At 44.0% G+C, this 27,692-nt stretch overlaps 1 protein-coding gene across 1 annotated transcript in view; it reads right to left on the minus strand.

The window, feature by feature from the left end:
• Nucleotides 1–27,692, minus strand: part of GLIS1 (GLIS family zinc finger 1) — a 427,670-nt gene that overhangs the window by 133,591 nt on the left and 266,387 nt on the right. Inside the window, exons 2-3 of the mRNA XM_006839786.1 lie at nucleotides 24,053–24,236; nucleotides 6,296–7,175 (exon numbers count right to left, since the gene is read on the minus strand). Coding sequence (XP_006839849.1) covers nucleotides 6,296–7,175; nucleotides 24,053–24,236 — 1,064 coding nt within the window. The remainder of the gene's footprint in view (nucleotides 1–6,295; nucleotides 7,176–24,052; nucleotides 24,237–27,692) is intronic.

Below are 27,692 nucleotides of genomic sequence, written 5' to 3' on the forward strand. Positions count from 1 at the left end.
AAAGGCAAGAAGTGACTGGCTTATAATCTTTCAAGCGGGAATCTAGATCCAGAGGGCATCGAGGAAGGTGGAATCTCCACTGAATAATATCCAATCTGTCTAGGAAGGGCTGATGAAAGGAAATGGGAATAGATCTTTTGTGATACAATAGTGAATAATTGTTATCAGGACTGATTGTGAGGGCTGGAAATGTAAAGGTAAACATTTTGTAGCAAGTAGGGGAGTGATTAACTTTGCAGTCTAGGAGCAGAGGTCCCTGGGACCATCAACGGAGAAGAACGGAGAGCAGGACCCTACCCAGAGAAGCAGTGATGCCTCAGATGGAGGCAGAGATGATGACGTGGAAAGATGGATTGGCTGGGGACTTTAGACCCAGAGAGGGAGAGGGACTGTGTGCTGATGACCAGGGATCAGGCTTGCAAGGTATACCCTGTGATTGGTTGATGATGCATGGCGGGGATTATAACCATGGCAATGAAATGATATACAATAGGATGAATGTAAAACTAATGTTCTCCTATGTAAACTATCACAATAAAACGTTAAAAAAAAGAAAGATATTTGCACTGAAGAAAAAAGTCACCAGTATAAATGATGAAAGGCATGGAAATTGTTAAAACAATTACCCAGTTCAGGTAAACAGCTCAATAAACTGATTTCGTTGCATTAAAAAAATACTACAGATTCCTGTGCTCATGAAAAAGGACCTAGACACAGAGGGCTAGAGCTGAGAATGAAGCATCCAGCTGATATGAAGTGAGGGGAGACACACAAGAACACCCAAACTTGCAGATAGTACCCATTTGACCTAGCCACGATGGCTTGATAATCAGAATTCGACTAGTGGAAGATAAAAAAAAATGTTTTTTGATAAAGTAAACGAGTATAAATTGCTACACTTTTATGAACTTGACTTATACTCTGGAGGTAGTAACTCTAAATACCAACAGAGAGGGAAGGAGTCTTCACATCAAGTATCAATGCTATCCCCTCTGTATATAGGATAGATAGGGACAAGCAACTTAGACATTGGCTACCTAAAATAAGGGGGTGATAAAGGCATGAAGTTGTCAAGGACTTCATTCTTCTTGGATCAACTATCAACACTCGCGGAAGTAGCAGTCAAGAGATCAGACGACGTATTGCAATGGGCAAATCTGCTGCACAGGAACTTTTTAGTGTTGAAGAGCAGAGATGTCAGCTTGAGGACTAGGGTGCGCCTGACCCAGGCCATTGTGTTTTCAATAGCCTCATATGGATGCAAAAGCTGGACAGTAAATAAGGAGGATCGTAGAAGAATTGATGCCTTTGAGTTGTGGTATTGGAGGAGAATACTAAAAGTGCCATGGACTGCCAAAAGAACCAATAGATCTGTTTTGGAAGAAGTGCAGCCAGAGTGCTCCTTGGAGGCCAGGAGGGCTAAGCTTCGTCTCCCCTACTTTGGACATATTGTCCGGAGGAAACAATCGTTGGAGAAGGATGTCATGCTGGGTAGGGTGGAGGGTCAGAGAAAAAGAGGAAGACCCCCAACGAGATGGATCAGCCAGGTGGCATCATTGATGGACTCAAGTGTGGCAGTGGTAGTGAGGTTGGCCCAGGATCGAACATTGTTTCGTTCTGCTGTACATGGGGTCGCTATGAGTCGGTTCCGACTCGATGGCACCTGACAACAACAACAAAGGCATGAAGTGACTGGCTTACAATTTTTCAAGAGGGAGTTTAGTTTTAGAGTATGCGGGGGAAGGTAGAATTTCCACTGAATAGTTTTCAACTTTTTCAGAAAGGTCTGGTGAAAGGAGTCTTGTGATTCAATAGTGAGTAACTGTTACTATGACTAATTGTAACTGTCACAACTGTAAAGGTAGAAGTTTTGTAACAAAAAGGGGGGAGTAGTTAATCTTACAGTCCAGAAACAGAGGACCCTCAGACCATCAAAGGAGAAGAGCATGAGTGGAATGTGGGACCCTATTCAGAAAAGCAGTGACACCATAGATGGAGGCAGAGATGGAGACATGGAGAGAGGGAGCAGCTGAGGACTCTAGACTCAATGAAAGAGAAAGGCTGTGTGCTGGCGGCCAGGAGGCAGCTTGCAGAATGTGCTCTTTCGTTGTTTAAATGATTATATATTCCTGAGTGTTTCTGTGTATATGCAAAAAACAGAGGAAATAGAAGTAACTACTGTTGAATAAGGATGCATGGAGAAGAATGCAATCACTGCAATGAAACGATGAGTGTAAAACTGATGTTCTCCCATGTAAACTATCATTCAATTCACAATAAAAACATAGGAAAAAATATATACATATATTTTAGCCAGGAAAACCCTATGGAGTGGTTCCACTCTTATAAATGGGGTTACTACAAGTCAGGATCCATTCAAGAGCAACAGGTTGCTTTTTGTGTTTTCTCCTCATGCCAGCTCTCTTAACTCCAGTCACAACGCTAAAAGCTGATACTATTATTCAACCATTTTGCAATTGAATATGCTATGGTTCAGAAAGAGTTAAATCACCTGCCTAAGGTCACACAGCTGGTAAGTAGCAAAGCTAGGCTGGGAGCTATCTGCAATTCTAAACCTGGGCTATGTACATCTATGAACACTGTGCTTCATTTTGTGAAAACTGCTCACAAAAGTGAGGAATTGCTGTCATTATTATTTATAAAGCCCAAGGTAGAAAAAAACTTTGTTATGAGAGGTGTTCCCCTCCCACTCTCCCTTCTTGATGTTGAGAAAAGCAAAGTATGCAGTCTGCTCATTTCTGCTGTCTCAGACTATCAGAATTCCAAACTGTCTGGGAGAGCCAACCTAAGAAAGCATGAAATTAATCTTTTTAAACTTAACGTCTTCGAGGCGTCGCGTCAGTATTTGGGTTGGACATAGCCTTGCTATCATAATGCAGATGAAACCCCAAATTTAATAAGGCTAAGACAACTCGGGCCATGTAAGAAACGTAACAGGATATTGCACAGAGATTAGGGAGCTTCCTCCAGATGGTGTGGAGAGGGCAGGGTGGGGCCTGAGGACAGAGATGCCTGGGCAGAAGGGAGTCTGGCTTCTCAGTGGCAAGTCGGCAAGTTGAGGCACTGCCTGGTGTAGGAGCAGAGGCTTCGCAGGCTAAATTTAAACCAGCTGCATGGATGGGGGTGTTACAGTTGGATGGGGCAGGGGAGGCTTACCTCATGAAAGAACTGTGGAAATAGCTGCTGGAAAGATAATAAAAGGATTAACTGCTATTTTAGTGGGCCATTTACTCTTCAATCAAAATGTCTCATCTATTTCCTGTTCTCCAGAGGCTCAGAGCCCAAAATTCCTTTGTCTATTACAGTGCCTGGTAGCAGAGGCCTGTCATGAGAAATTAATAATTTTACAAGGAAGGGAGATTTTCTTTATCTGGGTGCAGACTGAAGCCCACCTCTTCCCCCTGGGTTACCCACTGCTCCAGCCTTGAAGGGCAGGGAGCATTCCCAGGAGCTGCCAGGGAGGAACTAGGAAGGAGGCTCTGAGAGGTCAGATCTCAGCTAGGAGGCTTCAGATGGTGGCATCCAGCAGGGCCGGCCTCAGAGAGCAGTCTAACTAGAAAACATGGACATGAACGAGGGCATTCTAGTTTACAAAGCGGCGGGTTCAACTTCAACTCTATTGCCTATTAGCTGTACAACATTTTTAGGCAAGTTATTTTTATCACAGTTGCTATTATATTGTTATTATGATATGTATACATAAGAATCACCTGGGGATCTTGTTAAAATGTAGATTCTGACTCAGTGTGTCTGGGGTGGAAATGCAAATTTTCAGCAAGGGGTCAAACCAGAAGAAACTGCCTCAAACTCTTACTATTATAATTGCTATTCTTGTTTGAGGAGTTATTACTTGAGGAGTCCTGTAAGATAAGCACTGCACTGCTAGGGTATCATTCGATTCAGCAGACTCTACACCTAGAGTCCTGGTGTGGTGCTGTGGGCTAATGCATCAGACTGCAAAGTGGTTTGAACTGCAAGGTCGGTAGTTCAAACTCACCAGTTGCTCCTTGGAAACCCTATACAGGGTCGCTATGGGTCAGAATCAACTTGATGGCACTTAACAACAACAACAACACCTGGTTTGGGTCTGCCACTCGGGACCCAGAACCCTGAAAGGTCAGTGGTTCAAGCCCATCAGTAGCTCCTCAGAAACCCTACATAGGGTCACAATGAGTCGGAACCAACTCAATAGCACTGAAAAATAAAACAAAACCTACCAGGTTTTATGAGAACCACATGGCACTGTTGCTGAAGATGGCCCTTGGATACCCTCAGCACTACAGTGTGTCGCTAATCTCCAAATCCATCCCTGACCATTAGGGAAAGGATGGTGGCAGTGCATGCTCCTCCGGGTCCCGAGTGGCAGGTCCAAGCCAGGTGTAGAGTCTGCTGAATCGAATGATACCCTAGCAGAAAGAAAACTTAAGAGGTTTCATTGATACCTCGGTAAGTAACCTATGCCCCTGGATCCATGGACGGAGCCTCCATTTTCCAAAGTGGAAATTGAGCAGCAAGCAGAGGTGGAGTACCCAGTAAGCAAGGTAAGCATAGCTTTACTTGTGTGTACTAATGCTAATACAGATTGCTTACTGGGCTCTCTGTCCCTATCAGGGGATTTTGCATTTGAAAAGAGGTTTTGATTTTGGAGGAAGGTGCTGTGGGGTTGGGAGAGAGACAGGTGCCAGACATGCATAGAAGTAAATCTTTACCACAGGTTACTGAGCAATCCAACATCAGTTAACAATTGCTTACTGGGTAATTCAACACTGTCTCTAAGAGCCCTCGTGTCCAACATAGATAGACCCAGGACGCTGTGATTCTACACAGGAGACTCGCTGAGGAGACCACTGAAATGAGCCAGCCACAGCAAAGGAGTGGAGAACACTAGCTGAGCAGCGCCGGCTCCAGGGTCTCAGGGAAAGATAAAGCCCTCTCTGTGCACCAACTTCCAGTAGCTGTGGCCTGTGGTCTCTGTCTATTGGTCATCTCCTTCCAAGGAGGAGGCTGCTTTTCAGCAAACCACATGTCACAAGACCCCAAATGAACTAGACACCCCCATGGACCAGCTCAGCCACACATCTCCTTCCAGCATACTCTCAACGCGAATGCAGGTGATAAACTCAAAAATTCTCAACCTGCTCAGTCCAGCATTTTCCCATCACACCCTTCCAAAAACCAGAGCACCAACCACAGGTGCCCTCCTGCTTTCCATTTCTGTGCACAAGCTGTTCATCACATAGAAAGTGAACTCCCGCTTTTATTCTTCAAGACCCAGCATCGTTGAAGCAGAATTAACTCATCCAGCTGAATGCTTCGCTCACAGCTCTACGTACAGGTGAGGCCCAAAGGCAAACACCTGGCCCCAGGAGAATGGCCTTTTGCTGCTTCCTACCTCCTACCTGGCTGTTAGGAATGCTGCAGGCACACAGAGGGGGGTTCACCTTTACACTATCACCTGGGGGTATGTACAGCTGTCTCATGCGCCCCTTTCCTGATGGAGCAATCCAAGGATGGCAGGCCCCAACAGTGACAGTAAGGCCTTAGCTGAAACACTGGCTCCTTCAGACCAGACACACTGCTGCTTCCTCTGCCTCATCAATGCAGAGAAGTGACTGGCAGCCACCCAGACCATCCCCTTCTACTCCCAGGCAGCTGCCTTTGCCAATGGACTGGCTGGGCCTTGAGGGTGAGCACAGCAGACATGTGAAGATATCAGGAGTTAAGACCAGGTTCCCAGCCTCGGACACAGATTTCCATTATAGTGAAAGCAGAACACAGAGCTGATCAGCAAGAAGTTCATGTGTGCTTGTGTGTGTGTCTGACCTCTAGCCTGAACACCATTGCATCTTACCCATGGTCTTAATCTAAATGCTGCCCTGGGGACTCACAGCCAAATTCCTGTGAGGACCTGGGGTTCCAAGAGGAGGTTCAGGCATCTGAGCCTTCCTGGCAAGGATGCTGGTGAAGGGCCATTGGTGGGTAGGACAGGGAGCATGTACACATGAAAGAGAGAAGGCAGGCCAAGCCTGCTGTGACCTCACCACCAGATACGATGTGTGACACCAGACTGTGTGGTCACCGAGGGGACTAGGGTAGCTGGTGAGTACAAGAACTCCTCTGCCTGGGTGCCCCACATTGAGGGCACTGACCATCACGACCAGGGGCCAGGCCCATTAGCACTGTCCCCCTCCCTCCCCAGCCATAGGGGCTCTTGTGCTCTTTGGCCCTCTCCCAAGACAGTGTTAGGCTGGTGGTCTGACTGCTGGAAACTCACCATACACTTGTTGGGCTTCTCACCAGAGTGTACTCTCATGTGGATGAGCAGCTTGTAGCGAGCGTTGAAGGGCTTGTAGCGCCTCACACAGCCAGCCCAGAAGCAGGTGAAGTCCTCGCCCTTGCGCTGGTCAATGTGGCTCTTCTCAATGTGCCGCACCAGCTCCTCCTGCTGTTCATAGGCAGCGCAGCAGTCCACCCAGCGGCATGCCTGCTGCCCGGCCACCACCCTACCCACCAGGCCCAGCCCTAGGCCTCCAGGTGGCAACTGAGACAGGGGGTATGGGGGTGGCAGACCCTGTTGGTGAGGGCTGAAGAGTTCTGAGAATTCATCCACAGGCTCCTGCTTCATGAAGCCCCCCTTCCGGCAAGCTTCAAGTTGCAAACTGCTCTCGTGGCTTTCAGCAGCTATAGGGCCAGGTCGGGCCCGCTTCGTGGGGCTCCCCAGGTCTCCAGGCAGTGGGGGGCTCCGGAGTCCATTCACACAGGTGACCAGAGCTGCCTGGGAGGAGCGGATGAGGGAGGTGAGGCTGAGGCCCTCGGAGGAGACACAGGATGAAGAGGAGGCTGAGGAGGCGGCAGGTAGGCCCAAGAGGCAGCAGCGTTTCAGGCTGCCCTCTGGGAAATGGGCCTCAGGTGGGGGTCCTAGACCAGAACTGGGCTCGCTACCCAGAAGGTAGCAGGAAGGTGCATGGTTTCCAAGACCCCGGCCAGAGAGGTCCACGTCTGTGTGCAGGCCAGTGGCTGACAGGGCCCGGCAGTGGGTAGACAGGGGAGTGTGAGCTTCCACCATGGCCTGGTAGTCCGGCAGGACCTCCTGCTTGATGTGCTGTGAGGCTGGAAGACCGCCGTTGACATATGTGGTCTGGGGCCTGGGCGACCTGAAAGACAGTAGCCAGAGAGAGGTCAGGAAAGCCCAGATAGGGGATGGCAGGGAGCCTGAAACACAGAGATGGAGAAGCCCAGAGTCAGAGGGAGGCTGAGAAAGACAGGCATCAGAGACTGCTGGTGTAGGAGGAAGTGGGGGAGAGGAAACAAGTAGGATGGGTAGAGGGCTCAGGAAAGGAAGGGCCTGAACAAGGAAGTGTGGTGAATACAAAAAGCCAAAAAGGAACACTGCTTCATCCTTTAACCACAAGCCAGCCATTGATCATATGACAAACATATAAGACAACATTTCAAACCAAACCCAACTCACTGCCATCCAATTGGTTCTGACTCATAGCAACCCTGAAGAGCATAACAGACCTACTCCATAGGGTTTTTGAGATTGCAAATCTTTGGGGAAGCAGACTGCCTCATCTTTCTCTTGAAGAGCAACTGGTGAGTTCAAACTGCCAACATTTCCATTAGCAGCCCAGTGCTTAAACCACTGTACACTAGTGTTCCTAAGAGAATGTGTGGTAGTTAAGGTTTCCTGCTAACTTGACTGGGCCAAGATTCTCAGTGGTTTGGCAGTTACGAGGTAGTACTCCTTCACGATGAGATGGAATAAATGTAATCACCTTCCCATAATGTGATTGGCCCTGGGATGACATCATCCTGTTGTTCCTGTTGCTGTTAGGTGCCATCAACTGGGTTCTGACTAATAGAAATCCTAAGCACCAGAAAACAAATCACTGCCCTGTCGTGCACCATCCTCATAACTGTTGTTACACTTCAGCCTGTTGCTGGGCCACTGTGTCAATCCATCTCGTTAGGGTCTGCCTCGTTCTCATTGCCCCTCCATTTTACCAAGCATGATGCTCCTCTGCAGGTACTGCTCCCTCCTAACAACATGTCCAAAGAATGTTGAGTGCCTTCAGTGCTGCATCAGTTTGCTGAAAATTTCAATTTGCATTCCCATCAATTCGTGGAGCTTTTTTCTTCACCAATGTGTCTTCAATGTATCTTGGACTTCTCCCTTCATTATCACTGATTCTTGATCATATGCTACCTCTTGAAATGGTTGACACTGATCTTTATCTTCGAGGGGGAACTGTGTGTTCCTTCCATCTTCTTTTGATGCTTTCTGCATAATTCAATATTTTGCCCATGTTGTTGTTATGTGCCATCAAGTCGGTTCTGATCCACAGGGTCTCCAAGGAGAAGTTGGTGAGCTTGAACCACCGACCTTGCAGTTCAAACCGTCCAGTTCATTAACTTACAACGCCACACTGGACTCCATATGTTCCTTCAATATTGCAAGTCAAGGCTTGAATGTTTTCTTTTCTTTTCTTTTTTTTTTTTCAGCCTAAGAAATGCTGATCTTGTTTTCCCTTTTTAGTTTTCCAACTCCAGGTCTTTGTACATTTCATTATAATATTTTTCTTTTGTCTTTTTGAGCTGCCCTTTTTTTTTTTTAAGATTTTATTGTGAATTGAGTGAAAGTTTACAGGGCAGATCATCAGTTTTACATTCAACAAATCATATACTTTGTTTCATTGTTGTTGTTGTTGTTGTTAGGCACCATCAACTCAATACTGATTCATAGCGACCTTATGCACAGCAGAATGAAACATTGCCCGATCCTGGGCCAACCTCACAATTGTTGCCATGCTTGAGTCCATCGATGCTGCCACTTTGTTTCATTACAATGATTATAATCCCCTCCATATACCATCAGTTAACAGTATTTCTCTCTATTCATTTTAGCTCCTTTTTTTTCCTTTAAGCACTCAGGCATACATAATAATTTACACCACCAAAGGCACATTCTGCAAGTCTGCCTCCTAGCCGCCAGCTCTCAGTCCCTCTCTTCCCATGAATCTAGAGTCCTCAGCTGTTCCCTCTCTCCATGTCCCCATCTCTGCCTCCATCTCAGCTGTCGCTGCTTCTCTGGATAAGATTCCACATTCCACTTGTGCTCTTCTCCCTTGATGGTCCTAGGGTCCTCTGTTTCTGGACTGTAAGATTAACTACTCACCCCTTTTTGTTACAAAACTTCTACCTTTACAATTGTGACAGTTGCAATTGGTCATGATAACAATGATCCACTACTGAATCATAAGAATCTTATCCCCATCTCTTTTTACCAGTCCCATCTAGACACGATGAAAATTATTCAGTGGGGACTCTATCTTCCCCTACATACTCTTAAACTAAATTCCCTCTTGAAAACTTGTAAGCCAGTCACTTCGTGCCTTTATCGCCCCCTCATTTTAGGTAGCCAATGTCTAAGTTTCCCATCCCTATCTATCCTGTATACAGAGGGGATAGCATTGATACTTGATGTGAAGACTCTTCCCTCTCTGTTGGTATTTGGAGCTACACTTAACAACAACCACCTCCATGAATATAGGTCAAGTTCATCAAATTGTAGCAATTTACCATTGTTTCTTTTATCAAAAACTGTTTCCTTTTTTTATCTTCTTCTAGTCAAGTTCTGATTATCAAGCCATTGAACTAGGTCACATGGGCACTATCTGCAAGTCTGGATGTTTCTGTGCATCTCCCCTCACTTCATATCAGCTTAATGCTTCACTCACAGCTCTAGCCCTCTGTGGCTATGTCCTTGTTCATGGGCTCAGGTGTCCCCAGGTCACCATGCTTTGAACCAACGAGATCTTCCTCTTCTCTCATCTCCAGGTCAATGGGAGTCTACGTAACATGGTTGAACTCAGCCCATTTCTTCATTGCTGCCTTTCCCCTTCTTCCACTCAACAGTACACCAATGTTGTCACCAGCAAGCTTGCATGCCGGCTCATGTGTTTCCTTTGACTTTAAGTCTTAGAGGGGGATTTGTCCTGAAGGGACTTGATTGCTTGCCTTGATGGCTTCCCAGCAAACAACTTGCTTATTCTTGCAGTAGCCAATCATACTGTCATTTTTGTTTTGGGGTTTTCCTGATGAGCTTTCTTTGAAGATGTATCATCTGTCACTCTAGCTGTTCCAGGAGGGTCTGCTTGTCCTTTCTAGTGGTAATGACCCACTAGAGCTGCCCTTTTAAACTTTCTGTTCAGCTCTTTTACCTCCTAATTTCTTCCATTCACTTTAGTATCTCTACACTGGAGAACACATTTCAGAGTCTCTTCTGACCTAAAATTTGGTCTTTTATTTTCTTTCTTGATTCTTTTCATGACCTTTTGCCTTCCTCCTGTATGATGTTCTTAATGTCATCCTACAACTCTTCTGGTTTTCAGTCATTAGTGGCAAATCTTTTCTTAAGACGGTATCTACAATCAATGGCATATGTTCAAGGTCATATTTTGACTCTCATGGACTTGTTTTAATTTTCTTCAGCTTCAGCCTGAACTGGCATATAAGCTATTGATTCTTTGTTCCACAGTCTGCCCCTGGCCTTGTTTTGGCTGATGATATGGAGCTTGTCCACCATCTCTTCTCACAGATGTAGTCAATTTGATTTCCATGTTTTCCATCTGGTGAGGTCCATGTGTATACTAATCTTTTATGCTGCTTAAAAAACGATATTTGCAATCAATAAGTCATTGGTCTTGCAAAATTCAATCATGTGATCTCCAGCATCATTTCTATTATCAAGGCCAATATTTTCTAATTACTGATCCTTCCTCTTTATTTCTAACCTTCACATTCTATTTGCCAGTAATTATCAATACATCTTGATTGCATGTTTGATCAATTTCACACTGAAGCAGTTGGTAGAATTCATCAATTTCATCATCACTGGCTTTAGTGGTTGGTGCACTTTTTGAATAACAGTGGTATTAACTGGTCTTCCTTGTAGGCATATTATAGGATATAGGATATTATCCAATCACAGTGTTGTACTTCAAGACAGACCTTGAGATGTTCTTTTTGATGATGGCTGTGACACCATCCCTCTTCAATTTGTCATTCTGGCACAGCAAACCATATTATTTCAAGATTCAACATTACTGGAGGAGGAAATGATACATGCACTAGAAGGTAGACACTTATTGACATGGGTGATGGGGCAGGCAATATACAACCAGAGGGAGTCTGTCAGAGGAAAGATGGGGGTGGCGGGAGACACAGGGAGGAATGTAGTGATTAAAGTGAATAGAGGTAAATGCTGTTAACTGTTGGTGCATGGAGGGGATAGCAAACATGTAATGAAGCAAAGTATATGATTTGTCGAATGTGAAACTAATGATCTGCTCTGTAAACCTGCATTCAATTCACAATAAAAAGTTGTTTTTTTTAAGAAAAAGATTCAAAATTGCCAATGCTAGTTGATATCTGCACATTAATACCCAGGATATTTATCTGTATGCATTCCATTTCATTTTGAAGACCTCCAATTTTCCTAGGTTCATACTTTGTACATTCCATGTTCTGATCATTAATGGATGTTTATGCCATTCTGACTCATTTTTGAGGTGTGTCCCATCAGCAAATGAAGGGCCCAAAGGCTGTACTACATTTGTGTCATCAAGGTCAACTCTGCTTTCAGGAGGCAGCACTTCCCCAGTCATACTTTGAGTGCCTTCTAAGGGGCTCATCTTCTGGCACTATATCTGACAATATTGTGGTCCTATTCATAATGTTTTCTTCTTTCTGCACTGTATCTGACAATGCTGTACTGCTACTTATTAGGTTTTCAGTGGCTAAACATTCTGAAGTAGTCTACCTCTTCTTCTTCCTAGTCTGTCTTAGTTTAGAAGCTGCAATGAAATCTGTCCACCATAGGTAACCTTGCTTGTATTTAAAATACCCCTGGCATAGCTTCCAGCATCACAGCAACATGACAGCATGGCAAACTGACAGAAGAGTGGCATTGTAAAGCCTCGCATCTATGATGTTAACGATGTCAAATGCAATCTAAAGTATTAGGTTGTCTCTAGAGTCAATCTCTTGTAAAATATAGAAGGATAGAGAAGTGAGCAGAGCTCAGAAGGACTTACTACCACCAAGACAAAAGAGCCATGAGAGGAGGTGTCCTTTGCATCTGGGTTCCCTGTACGGTGAAGCTCCAAGATCCAGGGAATGATTGATGCCAAGACACATGGAGATCTCCAAGGAATGTTTGGACCTATGGATGCTGAACGATAACAAGGACCTTTCTCCAGAACCGGAGATCTGAATTCAGACGTCTACCCTACTAAATTGTGGGAGATTTTTTTTTGTTAAAGCCATCCACCTGCGGTATTTCTGTTATAGCAGCAGCAGATAACAAAGACAGAATTTTACTCAGCCACAACATGGATGAACTTTGAAATCACTGTGCTGAGTGAAATTAGTCAGTAGCCAAAGAACAAATAAATACTACATGATCTCAGTTATATGAGCTAAGCAAATATGTAGGAACCAAAGGTTATTATCAGTTATCGGGGTGAGAGGGAAGGATAAAGGGGGAGCGTGTCCTTAAGGAGTTGTTGATCTTACGTTAATGATGGTGGAATCATTTGGAAAAGTGGAGCCATGATGGTTGGATAATACGAAGAATGTAATCAAATGGCACTGAATTAAACATGTAGAAACTGCTCGATTGGCAAATGTTTTGTTGTATATATTTTCACTTCAATATATATATTTTTTAACCCAGCCATAAATGGCACCTTGTCTTACCTCCACGTCTTCGCCTTCCTGACATACTAGCCACTTCTGTGGAGAGAAGAATCTGACTGATATTCTGAGGGACATCCAAGCCCAGATTTGTTTTAAATTCTACTTGTATGCCCATTAATTTTTTGTAATCTTGTTTCATTTCTAAAAGTGTAGATTTTAAACAATTACCCCAATGTTAATGTCACTGAATTGAGGGGTTTGAAGGACCAGAGGAACCCTTAGGAATAGCTGAGAAAACGCTTCTCAAGAAGATTTTCATCCCAGAATTTTGAGCCCAGACACCCTCGAGACTCCTGATTGTATGAACCCACAATTTGGGGGGAAATCAGTGGGACAAACCAGGCGGGACAGCACATGAGAGGCAGGAGGCCAGGATTCTGGGCCAGGCTCAGCCATACCCCAGTTGTACAAACATGGGCAAGTTTACTTTGTTCTTCTGGTGCTCTCAACATCTGAATGATCCTCTTCATGAGGACGGTGCCGATGGTAAGGCCATCTCCCAGATGTGGCCTCTCTCAAATGTGGGGACCATTCTCTCTGCTCACTTCAAAGAAGTCAGGGTTAAGGGAAAAGAGGTAATTCCTGCATTGTGAACACATCATCCCAGGTTGGCTCAGGATTTGACAAGACAAGACATTAGGCTTGAGAAGGGGAGAGCCAAGAAAGGTGATACTAATCTATGGGTCAGAGAAGTGCCCTGCTAGGCTGTCCAGCAGCAGCAACCTGACAGACAAGAAACCTAGAAGGACCAGGGCCCATCACGTGAGCCCACCCCTGTCTGAGCCTCACACTTTAATGTCTCACCTAGACAAGCCTTCCCTCTCACTGCAATTTGCATTCTGGTAAATTGTTCTGGTCCTTGTTCTGTACCCCTGAGCAATTCTCATCACCTCTCTGGGCCTAGAAATGATGAGCGTGGGTTCCTAGACAGAATCAACAACTGCTGAGCTGCCCAACTTGCCAGGCACTTTTCGGAGGAGCACTTCACACAATCACAATACAGTAGAATGGTGAGGATCGAGTGCATGAATGAACACACTCTTCACAGTAGATACTACCTTCTGAGTTTTACACTTAAGAAAGCTGAAGCGACTTGCCCAAGCCAACATAGGTAGTCAGTAATCCCACATGTGCAGAGGAGGGCAGCTGATAGGGGGGTCAAGTCTGTGACCTTTTGGAAGCGTATCACCAAGCCTTCTTCTGAGGTCTCTCTGGGTGTGCTCAAACTACCAAGCTCTCAGCTAGTAATGGAGTGCTTAACTGTTTGTGATACTCAGGGACTAGCATAGGAACCTAGATATGCTTGAATCAGAAACCTGGCATCTACCCACACACTCTGCTGCAAGGAGCTCCAGATTCCTCTTCTGTAAAAATGGCTGTAACTGAATCCTTTTGTAGCTTCAATGTTCCAAGTATCGAGGATTTCCCATGTTCTATCCATCATCCTGGCCCCTGGGAGGGGCTTCTGAAGTCGGGAGAATCAATGTTTCTCAGGCATGAGACTCAAAGGGAGAGGAGGGTGGTCTCAGGCTTCATGGGCTTGTGAACCCCTGGTTCAGAGGGTCATTTCCTCACTCTGTTCTGAGTGCTATGGGGACACAGAGACAGTACAGACACCAGGACCCTGTCCTTGAGAAACTCCCCTTCTGGTGGGAACAGTGGGGACCAACCCTCTGAGGGGATATTAAAGTCCCCCTGAAATGTGGGTAGAATTCTGGTTAAGGGAAAAGGACAAGGGGGAGCCCAAAGGCTGAGGCACGAAAGCGTGAAAGCATGTGGCGTGTTGAGAGAAAGGCAGGGAGACTGGTATGGCTGGAAAAGAGGCTAGGGCAGTGGCAGGAAGGAGCCAGACCATATGGCGACTTCTTGCTCACTCTGTGTTCCTGTCCTTATCTTGACTGTTACTGTTAAGTGCTGTCATGTCAATTTTGACTCATAGTGACCCAGTATAGGGTTTCCAAGGAACAACTGGTATGTTTGAACAGCTGACCTTTCAGTTAGCAGTCTAGTGCTTACTCTACAGCTCCATACCAGGACTCCATCCTATCTTACAGATAAGAAAATTAGATCCAGAAATGTTCTGCATCTTGCCCAAGGTCACCCAGAGAGCCCGTGATGGAACCAGACTTGACAAGACATTCTGCTGACCATGGGAGTGGTGAGCAGCTATTTGAAGTACAGAAATGACATAATCAGGACAGTGCTAATGTTACTTAAAATTGCTCCCCATTTGCTGGAATGGGCTAATTACTAGTCCTGGGACTCAGTTCCCTATGACTGTTATGGGTTAAATGAGTTAAATGGGTTAAATATGTTAAGTGGTTGGCCCATGTTTGGCACATAGAAAGCACCCATGATAGTTGCTTATTAGCAGTAGGACCTGGGTCTCATAGTCCTACGGTATGGAGTAAATGATAATGTAAGTGGAGAGATTTTTCTCAGTATTACAAAAGTTGGAGTGGTGACAAGGAGGCTACAGGAAACCAGGTGGTAGCTTTAAGGCGCCTGGGTTCAGGAGGGAACAGTGAAAATGGAAAAGGACCCCAAACATAAGATCAGCAGCAGGAGGGAGAAGGGATAGGCTTGGACAGGGCCTGGGATAGAGGAATGGACCTTCTTTTCCTTAGGAAAATGAAAATGTCTAAAAGTGTCAGAAAAACGTGGCATCAGGATTGGAGGAAGACTCATTAACAACCTGCAATTTGCAGATGATACAACCTTGCTTGCTGAAAGTGAAGAGGACTTAAATAATTTACTGATGAAGATCAAAGAGCACAGCCTTCAGTATGGATTACATCTCAATATCAAGAAAACAAAAATCCTCACCACTGGACCAATAAACAACATTCTTATCAATGGAGAAAAGATTGAAGTTGTCAAGGACTTCATTCTTCTTGGATAAACTATCAACACTCACAGAAGCAGCAGTCAAGAGATCAGACGATGTATTTCATTAGGCAAATCTGCTGGACACTTTTTAAAGTGTTGAAGAGCAAAGATGTCAGCTTGAGGACTAAGGTGTGCCTGATCCAAGCCATGGTATTTTCAATAACCTCATATGATGTGAAAGCTGGACAGTGAATAAGGAAGATCATAGAAGAATTGATGCATTTGAATTATGGTGTTGGAGAAGAATACTAAAAAGTGCCATGGGCTGCCAAAAGAACCAATAGATCTGTTTTGGAAGAAGTGCAGCCAGAGCTCTCCTTAGAGGTCACGATGGCCAAACTTCGTCTCTCATACTTTGGACATATTGTCAGGAGGGAACAGTCGCTAGAGAAGGATATCATTCTTGGTAAGATGGAGGGTCAGAGAAAAAGAGGAAGACTCCCAACAAGATGGATTGGCCAGGTGGCAACATTGATGGACTCAAGGGTGGCAACAGTAGTGAGGTTGGCCCAGGATTGGACATTGTTTCGTTCTGCTGTGCATAGGGTCGCTATGAGTCGGTTCCAACTTGATGGCACCTCACAACAACAACAAACGTGTCAGAAAGTATCAGAAGAAGAGTTGACAAATTTGAATTATGGTGGTGGTGTTGTTAAATGCCACTGAGTTGGTTCTGACTCATAGCAACACTGTATAGGGTTTCCATGGCTTTACATCTTTGTGGGACCAGAAAGCCTCATCTTTCTCCAGATCAACAGCTAGGAGGCTCGAACCGCAGAGCTTATGCTTAGCAGACCAGTGCTTATTGTATGGAGCCACTGCACTCCTGAATTATGGTGGTATTGTTATTGTTGTTAGGTGCTATCAAGTCATTACTGATTTATAGATAGCCTATACACAACAGAACAGAATACTCCCCGGTTTTGTGCCAACCTCATAATTGTTGCTACATTTGAGCCCATCACTGCTGTCACTGTGCCAATCCATCTCATTGGGGGTTTTCCTCTTTTTCTCTGACCCTTCAATTTATGAAACATGATCTCCTTCTCCAGAGACTGGTCCCTCCTGACAATTTGTCCGAAGTATGAGAGACGTAGCCTGGACATCAGGGCTTCCAGAGAGCACTCTGGCTGTACTTCTTCCAGCACACATTGGTTTGTTCTTTTGGCAGCCCATGGTACTCTTAATATTCTCCTCCAGCAGCATAACTCAAATGCACCAATTCTCCTATGATCTTCCTTATTCACTGTCAAACTTGCACATATATATAAGGTTACTGAAAATACCATGGCTTGGGTCAGGCCCACCTTCTTAGTCCTCAAACTAACATCTTTGCTCTTCAACACTTTAAAGAGGTCTTGTGAAGCATATTTGTCGAATGCAATAAAAGTCATTTGATTGCTTAACTGCTGCTTCAATGAGTGTTGATGGTTGAGCCGAGCAAAATGAAGTCTTTGACAACTTCAATATATTTTCTCTATCTTGACGTCATTTAATGGTCCAGTGGTGAGGATTTTTGTTTTCTTTATGTTGAGGTGCAACCCATACCAAAGGCTGTGGCCTTCGATCTTCATCAGTAACTATTTTAAGTTCTCTTTGTTTTCAGCAAGCAAGATTGTTAATGGGTCTTCCTCCAATTCTGATGCCACGTTTTTCTCAGATTATTTGCTCAGCATATAGATTGGATAAGTAGGATGAAAGAATACAACTCTGGTACACACCTTTCCTAATTTTAAACCATTCAGTGTTCCCTTGTTCTGTATGAACAATTGCCTCTTGGTCTGTGTACAGGTTCCTCATGAGCACAATGAAGTGTTTCAGAACACTTATTCTCTGAAATGCTGTCCATAGTGCGTCATGACCCGCACAATCAAAAGCCTTTCCTTAGTCAATAAGGCACAGGTAACATCTTTCTGGTAGTAACTGCTTTCAGCCAAGATCCATCTGACGTCAGCAATAATAACCATTGTTCCACATCCTCTACTGAATCTGGCTTGAACCTCTGGAAGTTCTCTGTCAGTGTATGATTGCAGGCATTTTTAAATTATCTCTAGCAAAATTTTGCTCGCATGGGATATTATTGGTTTCTGCATCCCTTTGGGTCACCTCTCCTTGTAATGGGCACAAATATGGATCTCTTTCAGTCAGTTGGCCAGGTAACTGTTTTCCAAATTTCTTGGCATAGATGAGTGAGTGCTTCCAGTACTGCATCAGTTTGTTGAAAGATTTCAAGTTGTATGCCATCAACTTCTGCAGCCTCGTTCTTTGCTAATGCCTTCAATGCACCTTGGACTTCTTCCTTCAGGATCATTGGCTCTTGATCATATATGCAAACTCGTGAAATGGTTGAACATCGACCATCCCTTTCTGGTACAGTGACTATGTATTCCTTCCATCTTCTCCCCTGTTATGGGGTTTATTAAGGAAGTGAACAGGGTATACAATTAAGGATCAAAACCAACTAAAAATGAAGCTGTTTTCCAGGCAGGAACGCCTCTTGTCTGCCATATTGCACGCATGCCTCACTCGTCTTCCACCTCTCAGCCACAGGTCCGTTGGCTTCTGCCCTGCTCTGTCAAGTGTTACAAAGCTCTTTTAGCTAGTTCATGAATTCCCAAAGGGCACATTCTTCAAGCCAGTGTTCTGTACATAGGCATTCAACTTTACTCAGTTCATGGGTCTAGAGCCCAACGCAGTTCTGTCTCTCCATGCCATCACCTCTGCTGTCACCTCTGCTGTCATTTCTGGGGTCACTGATTCTCTAGGTAGGGATCTTACACTTCACTCATGCTCCTCCTTCTTGACCCTTCTATCTTCTTTTGATACTTTCTGCATCATTCACTATTTTTCCCATGGAATCCTTCAATATTGCAAATTGAAGCTTGAATTTTTTATTCAGTTCCCTCAGTTGAGGAATGCTGAGTGTGTCCTTCCCTTTCGCATTTTAACCTCCAGGTCTTTGTACATTTTATTGTAATATTTGACTTTGTCTTGCTGAGCTGACCTTTGAAATTTTCTATTCAGCTATTTTACCTCCTCATTTCTTCCATTTGCTTTAGTATCTCTACACTGGTGAGCAAGTTTCAGAGTCTCTTCTGACATCCATTTTGGTCTTTTCCTTCTTTCTTGTCTTCTTTATGACCCTTTGCTTTCTTCCTGTATGATGTTCTTGATGTCATCCCACAACTCTTCTGGTCTTCAGTGTTTATTGTCAAATACATCAAATCTGTTCTTGAGATGATTTCTAAATTCATGTGAGATATGCTCAAGGTCATATTTTGGCTCTGTGGACTTGCTTTAATTTTCTTCAGTTTCAGCCTGAACTTATAATATGAGCAACTGATGATCTGTTCCACAGTCTGCCCTGTCCTTAATTTGACTGATAATATGGAGCTCTTCCACCGTCTCATTCCACAGGTGTAGTCAATTTGATTTCTGTGTATTCCATCTCGTGAGGTCCATGTGTATAGTCATCTTTTATGTTGTTTAAAAAACATATTTTCAATGATGAGATCATTGGTCTTACAAAATTCTATCATGCAATCTCCAGCATCCTTCCTATCACCGAGACTATATTTGCCAACTATTTAACCTTCCTCTTTGTTTCCAACCTTTGCCTTCCAATTGCAGTAATTATCAATACATCTTGATTGCAAGTTTGATCAATTTCAGACTGAAGAAGTTGGTAGAATTCTTCAATTTTATCATCTCTGGCTTTAGTGGTTGGTATGTAAATTTGAATAATAGTGGTATTAATTGGTCTTTCTTTTGTTGTTAGGTGGCATTGAATCAGTACTGACTCATAGGGACCCTATGCACAACAAAATGAAACACTGCCCGGTCCTGACCTAACCTCACAATTATTGCCACGCTTGAGCCCATTGATGCTGACACTTTGCCAATCCATCTCACTGGGGGGATCTTCCTCTTTTTCTCTGACTCTCCACACTACCAAATATGATATCCTTCTCCAGTGACTGGACCCTACTGACAATATAGCTGAAGTATGAGAGACGAAGTTTGGCCATCTTGGCCTCCAAGGAGCACTCTGGCTGCACTTCTTCCAACACAGATCTATTTATTCTTTTGGAAGTCCATGGTACTTTCAATATTCTCCTCCAACACCATAACTCAAAAGCATCAATTCTTCTATGGTCTTTCTTATTCACTGTCCAAATTTTGCATGCACATGAGGTTATTGAAAATACCATGGCTTGGTTCAGATGTACCTTAGTTCTCAAGTTGACATCTTTGCTCTTCAACACTTTAAAAAAGTCTTGTACAGCAGATTTGCCTAATGCAATATATTATTTGATATTTTGGCTGCTGCTTCCAGGAGTGTTGATGGTTGAGCCAAGAAAAATGAAGCCTTTGACAACTTCAATCTTTCCTCCATTTATAAGAATGTTGTTTATTGGTCCAGTGGTGAGGATTTTTTTTCTTTACACTGACATGCAACCCACACTGAAGGCTATGTATGGTCTTTGATCTTCATCAGTTAAGTATTTTAAGTCCTCTTCACTTTCATCAAACAAGGTTGTATCATCTGCACGTTTTTCTTCATAGCACCCAGCTTCTCGGATTATTTGCTCAGCATACAGGTTGAATAAGTATGGTGAAAGAATACAACCCTGTTGCACACCTTTCCTAATTTTAAACCATCCAGTGTTCCCATGTTCTGTTTGAAAAACTGCCTCTTTGTCCATGCACAGATTCCTCGTGAGCATAATTAAATGTTCCAGAATACTCATACTTTTCAATGTTGTCCATAGCTTGTCATGATCCACAAAATCGAAGGCTTTTGTGTAGTCAATAAAGCACAAGTAAACATCTTTCTGGTATCTTCTGCTTTCAGCCGAGATCCATGTGACATCAGCAATGACATCCCTCATTCCACATCCTTTTCTGAGTCTGGCTTGAAAACCTCTGGAAGTTCTCTGTCAATGTATGCTTGTAGCCATTTCTGTATTACTTTTAGTAAAACTTTACTCGCATGGGGTATCAAAGATATTGTCCAATGATTTCCGTATCCTATTGGGTTGCCTCTCTTTGGAATGGGCACAAATATGGATCTCTTCCAATCAGTTGGCCAGATAATTGTCTTCCAAATTGCTTGGTAGAGATGAGTGAGACCCTCCAGTGCCACCTCACTTTCTTGAAAGATTTCAATTTGTAGTCTATCAATTTCCAGTGCCTTGTTCTTTGCCAATTTCTTCAATGCACCTTGGATTTCTTCCTTCAGCATCATTGGCTCTTGATCATACGCTTCCTCTTGAAACGGTTGAAGATTAACCATTTTCGTTTGGTACCGTGACTCTGTGTATTCCTTCCATCTTCTCTTGATGCTTTCTGCATCATTCAATAATTTTCCCAGATAATGCTTCAATAATGAAATTCTAGCCTTGATTTTTTTCTTTAGTTCCCTCAGGTTGAGAAATGCTGAGCATGTTCTACCCTTTTGTTTTTCTAACTCTAGATCTTTTCACATTTTGTTGTAATATTTGACTTTGTCTTCTCAAGCTGACCTTTGAAATTTTCTGTTCAGCTCTTGTACCTACTCATTTCTTCCATTATGGACATTATCCTATTACAGACTGCATTGTACTTCAAGACAGATCTTCATGTGTTCTTTTCGATGATCAATATAATGCCATTCCTATTCAATTTGTCATTCCCAGCATAGTAAACCATGTGATTGTTAGATTCAAAATGGCCAAAGCCAGTCCACTGCAGCTCACTAATGCCTAGCATATTGATGTTCATGTGTTCCATTTCATTTTTGTCAACTTCCAATTTTCCTAGATTCATACTTTGCACATTCCATGTTCTGATTATTAATGGATGTTTACAGTTGTTTGTCTTCATTTTGAGTTGTGCCCTTCAGCAAATGAAAGTCCCCCAAGGCTTTACTCCATTCACATCATCACGGTAACTTTACTTCCAGGAGGTAGCTCTTGCACAGTTGCATTTTGAGTGTCTTCCAACCTGAGGCATTCATCTTTCAGCACTGTATCTGACAATTTTCTTGTGGTCTTCATCATGTTTCAACATTCAATATTCTGGTACTGGCAGTGTTCCTCTGCTATTTATAATGGTTTCAGTGATTAAATATTCAGAAGTAGTCTATCTCTCCTTCTTCCTAGTCTGTCTTCATCTGGAACCTCAGCTGAAACCTATCCACTGTGTGTGACTCTGCTGGTATTTAAAATACCCTTGGCATAGCTTTCAGAATCACAGAAACACATAAGCCACCACAGTACGATAAATTGACAGACAAGCGGTGGGAATTATGGTATAGGTGAAGAGTAGTGAACATTCATATATCATGGACTATCAAAGAATGAACACATCTGTGTTGGAGGAAGTGCAGCTAGAATGCTCCTTAGAGACAAGGATGGAGAGATTTTGTTTCATATACTTTGGACAAGTTACCAGGAGGAAACAATCATGGCAGACGGACATCCTCTGGTCAGTCAAAAAGGGAGGCCCTCAATGAGATGAAGTGACACAGGAGCTGCAACAATGGGCTCAAACACTAATAACTCTGAGGAAGGCATAGAATTGGACCACGTTTCATTCCATTTGCATGAGATAGATATGAGTTGGAACTGACTCAACGACACCTAGCAAAAAGTATCCAATCAAATTCAGCTATTTTGGCAGCAGGGTAGAAGTAATTAGATTGATGCTGGTCTAGGGTTCTTAGTACAGAATGTCCTATACCCTGGATTGTTGAAAGACCTTTGGTTGGATAGTTCTGATCATATCTACAAAAAACAAACAACAGAAAACACCCACTTGGCTCAGTGCTCAGAAGGTTAGCATAGCTTTAACTCTGAGAGAGAATGAAATGGGAACAGCTGGGGAAGCTTCAGTGAGTAATCAAGCAGATAAATGCACTTAACGATTACTAAACAATACACAAGGAGCCTTGGTGGCACAATGGTTAAGTACTTGGCTGTGACCTGAAAGGCTGAATCCACCAGTGGCTCTGCAGAAGAGGAGATCAGGCAATCTGCTCCCCTGACAATGACAGTCTATGGAATCCTATGGAAGAGTTCTTCTCTGTCCTACAGAGTCACTATGAGACTGGACAGTACACAATGACAAAATAAGGATGAAATCTAAATAAACATCAAACAAGGCCACAGGGAATCAGAACCTTCAAAGAAAAAGGATTCAAAGTGGAAAGAATCACCTTCTTTCCATTAATAATAGCTCACCTTGTAGCGGTTCTACTAGAATGTAAACTCTATCAGAGGAGATGTTGGCTTTCTTCACCAAGCACTCCCACCACCTGCCCGGCACATGGTAGGTACTTGGGAAATGGCTGGTGAGTAAACGAACCACAAATGGGCCACTAACTCAGTTTCTGGAACCTCTGGTCTATAAGCACTCCCAGGTAGCAGGGACTGAGTGGGTACACACAGAGGCCTATTTGTGTCTGTCTTCTATCTGTCTTCAAACCTCTGCATGGGTCACAGAGACAGGTTTCAGCCTACTCTGCAATTGGACAGAACAGCTGTCTAGATGTGTATGTCACTAGAAATGTTCCAGCATCGAGTAGATGGTATTATAGACTGAATGGTGCCACCCCCTGCCCAAGTATGCATTGAAATCCTGGTCCCTGTACTGTAAATATGACCCTGTTGGAAATAGGGTTTCTTTGTTATGTTAATTAGGCCATGCCTGAGTCTGGTGGATTCTCAATCTCATCACTTCTGGTCATTATCAAGAGCAGCATGGACACAGAGACACACACGGGGAAGAGGGAGACAGACAGGCACAGGTGCATCTACAAGGATTACTGCAGCTACTGGAAGCTGAAATAGACAAGGAAGGACCTTCTCCAGGAGCAGAGCCCGAAATTCAAACTCCTAGCCTCCTGAACTGTGACACAATGAACTTCTATTCTTTAAAGACACCCACCTATGGTCTGGTCTCTGCACTAGATGTAAAACTAGGCAGGCGTCGTGTGGGGTGAGAGGTGCCTGGGGAAGGAGAGGAACCCCAGAGGAGAATCCCTCTCCACCCTAAGAGCAGTCCAGGATTTGACACTCTATGAACCAGGGTTTCCCTTCCCAGACCCACCCCTGAATCTTCCTCTTCTGCAGTTCACTGATGCCCTGTGAAAAGCCACCCTAGCCTCTGGAATGGAAAAATGCACTTCAATAATATCACCTGTGTTTCTCATGAGGCCTGGTTCTGGACCAAGCAGCCATCTTTTTGCTACTACTAGCCAGCCCCTTGCTGTCCTGTGTCTCAGTTTCTCCAGGTGTTCCACGAGCCAGGCAGACTAGGCGAGGCAAGAGGTCCCTGGGGCCTTGGCGTCTAGTAGTAGCCTCTGGAAGCAGTTGGCGGGTGAGGATAGGACACATACCTGTTGTCAGGGTTAGAAAAATGCAGCAGTCTCTCACAGGCTGGGGGGTGACCACGAAGCGGTGGGCTTCCCGCAGGGAGAAACAGGCTCTGGCGGCACGTGGGGCTGGGGCCTTCAACCAGGTCCATGTCCAGCAGGCTCTTCTTCTCTGAACCTGGGGTGCAGTGGCCGTAGCTTCCGTTCACTGGGTAAGAAAGATAGGGAGAAAGGGAGACAAAATGAGTGGGGTTGGCCTGCACAGGGAGAAGTCAGTCATTGGGGTACAGTGTGGGACTGAGCACCCTAAATCCAATACTAACTGAGCCCCTCCTTGTTCAAGGCCCCTGGGATACCTCATTTTATATTTCCATAATCACCCACAGGTCAGTAATAAAATCCCTAATTTTCAGATGCTGCTGCTGAGGCTCAGTGGGTAAATGACCATTTCACAAACATGACGCACTTACTATGTACCAAATACTCTGTTAGGAGCAGGACATACTGGTGAATAAGACAAAATCCTGGTCTCTTCTAGCTTACCGTGTGCTATCTTCTATTATACATACACAGTGGGCTCATTTGAGAGCATGTTAGAAAGTCTGTTGGGATTGGTGAATCTAGAGTTGATGCTGGTCAACAGACAGAGTGAGCATGACTGAAATGATGGACGCTGGGTGGTGGAAATGGTTAAGGAGCTTGGCGGTTAAGGAGAAAGAAAGGTGCTCAAGGCACCTCAGAAAGGCCTGGTGGACTTCTTCTGAAAAATCAATTTTCTTCTTTGAAAACTCTGTGGAGCATCCTTCTACTCTGACTCACCTAGTGGGGTCACCTAGTTATTGGTTAGATGCTTACTAAACAGCATTTGTTATTATTATTATCAAAGCTAGATCTACATTGTTATCCAAATTGCATTACACCATGGAAACAGTGAGGTGTTATTAACACCAGTGTATCCTCCATGCTTTGACCCTAGGCCCAACTTTGCCCAGATGACTGGGTTTTTGTGAAGATTAACTCAGGCAGTTGATGTGAAAGCCCTTGAAAAACTCTATTATAAAGTATAATAAAAATGCAAGACATGACTATTATAAGTCACTGTCCTCTCTGGCGTTGTTCTGTCATCTGGAGAGTGATGAGATTAATCTGGAGACATTATCTTTTAAAGTTTTCTGCCCTGCCACCTCACAGGGTTCTGCTAAGGAGGAAAGGATGTGGGCATTAGGGCTTGCTGGGCTTCCATGTGAGGACTTCGGCCCCAAATGAACTCAGTGACTCAGTCAAGTCCCTGCCGGGCAGACCTCAGCTTCTCTGTATAAAACGGGCTGGTCACAACAAATCTGCACAGACGCTGTGGGGCTATGGGAGCAGGCTGTGGAGGTTCATACAGTGCAGACATCTAGTAGTTGCTCCAGGAATGGAAATTGTTCTTTTTGTCAAATGTTGGTTGTTGGTTGGTAGAGTTGGTTCCAACGCACAGCAACCCTGTTTAAAGTTTTCAAGGACTAGCTGGTGGGTTTGCGCCAACCTTGCAGTTAGCAGTCCAGTGCTTATCCTGCAGCACCACACTTTGAAAAGTATGAAGTGCCCTGTTGCTGTTGGTGACACTGAGTTGATTCCAACTCATAACAAGCCTGTATAGGGTTTCTGAGGTTGTAAATCTTTACAGGAGCAGAAAGCCTCATCTTTCTCCTGTGGAATGGCTGGTGGATTCAAACTTCTAACCTCAGAGTTAGCAGTTCAGCTCATAACCTACTATACTACAAGAACGCCTTATAAAGTTACCTAGAGATCTGGTAGCATAGTGGTTACGAGTTGGGCTGCTAACCACAAGGTCAGCAGTTTGAAACTAGCAGCCATTCTGCGGGAGCAAGATGAGGCTTTCTGCTCCCATAAAAACTTACAGCCTCAGATACCACATACAGGGTCACTATGAGTCAGAACCGACTTCATAGCACATCACCACTATCAGAGATGATCAATAGGCCCAACTGTTGTCCAGTCTTCTCAACACGAACTGAGCAAGAGAAACCATTAAAATGCTACGAAAACATCACCAAACCTTTAAATGTAACAATAACAACAGCAGAAACATTTGTTTAGCAGTGTTTGCTCTAGGGATCACGGTGGCTCTGTAGGATAAGTACTGGATTTCGAACCACACGGTTTAAGCCCACCAGGAACTCTGTGGGAAAAGTATGAGGCTATCTGCTCCTACAAAGATGTATAGCCTCCAAAACCCTATACAGGGTTGCTATGAGTTGGAACCGACTGGATAGTACTTTTAACAACAACAACAGTAACAATGGCTCTGAGCTAGTGATTTATATGTATGATCTCATCTGAGCTTCACTATTGCTTTCAGAGGGAGTTATTATTATTGCTATTTATATCCCCACCTTGTGAAGAACAAAACACAGAGGTTCAAGGAGACAAATTCACTCACCCAAGTCATGCAATTGGTAAAATGTGAGCAGACTCTTCAGCTCGGGTCTGAGAGAGAGAGAGAGAAGGACACACACAGCCTTTTTTTAAAGGCCACCCTCTTTTTTGTAATAGTGTATTTTCTTTTATGCTGTATTCTATTTTTTTTTGTTGTTGCTGAATATATTACAGAGCAAAAGACACACCCGTTCAACAGCTGTTGTTGTTAGGTGCCATCAAGTCGGTACTGACTCATAGCAACCCTATGCACAACAGAATGAAACACTGCCCCATCCTGGGCCAACCTCACAACTGTTGCCACGCTTGAGCCCATTGATACTGCCACTCTGCCAATCCATCTCGCTGGGGGTCTTCCTCTTTTTCTCTGACCCTCCACCTTACCAAACATGATATTCTTCTCCAGCTACTGTTCCCTCCTGACAATATGTCCTAAGTATGAGAGACAAAGTGTGGCCATCTTGGCCTCCAAAGAACACTCTGGCTGCACTTCTTCCAACACGGATCTATTGGTTCTTTTGGCAGTCCATGGCACTTTAAATATTCTCCTCCAACACCATAACTCAAATGTGTCAATTCTTCTACGGTCTTCCTTATTCACTGTCCAGCTTTCGCATGCATATGAGGTTATTGAAAATACCATGGCTTGGGTCAGGCACACCTTAATCCTCAGGGTGACATCTTTGCTCTTCAACACTTTGAAAAGGCCTTATGCAGATTTGCCTAATGCAATATGTTGTTTGATTTCTTGACTGCTGCTTCTGTGAGTGTTGATAATTGATCCAATAAGAATGAAGTCCTTGACAACTTCAATTTTTTTCTCCGTTGATAAGAATGTTGTTTATTGGTCCAGTGGTGAGGATTTTTGTGTTCTTTACATTGAGATTCAATCCATACTGAAGGCTGTGGTCTTCAGTATGGATTCAACAATGCACATGTACAATTCCGTGACATTGATTATATTCTTCAAATTGTGCAACCATGCTTGCCCCTCTTTGCAAGTGATTCCCCGCCACTGTTCACTTGCTGCCTCCTAATCCTCCTATCTAACCTCTCGAGTTGTCGTGGTCAAATTGATCCCATATAAATATAATTATAGCTGTAACAGCTGGAACCTGTTACAGGGGGGAAAAAACACCTGTCAGAGAAGGGAAACTCAAGAATGTAGTTTCCAGTATATGTGATTGGGATGTGCTAAGACTGCACCCTATCAAAAGGTGAA

The sequence above is a fragment of the Chrysochloris asiatica genome, unplaced genomic scaffold (assembly GCF_000296735.1).
Source record: "Chrysochloris asiatica unplaced genomic scaffold, ChrAsi1.0 scaffold00026, whole genome shotgun sequence".
In the NCBI taxonomy this organism is placed as follows: Eukaryota; Metazoa; Chordata; class Mammalia; order Afrosoricida; family Chrysochloridae; genus Chrysochloris; species Chrysochloris asiatica.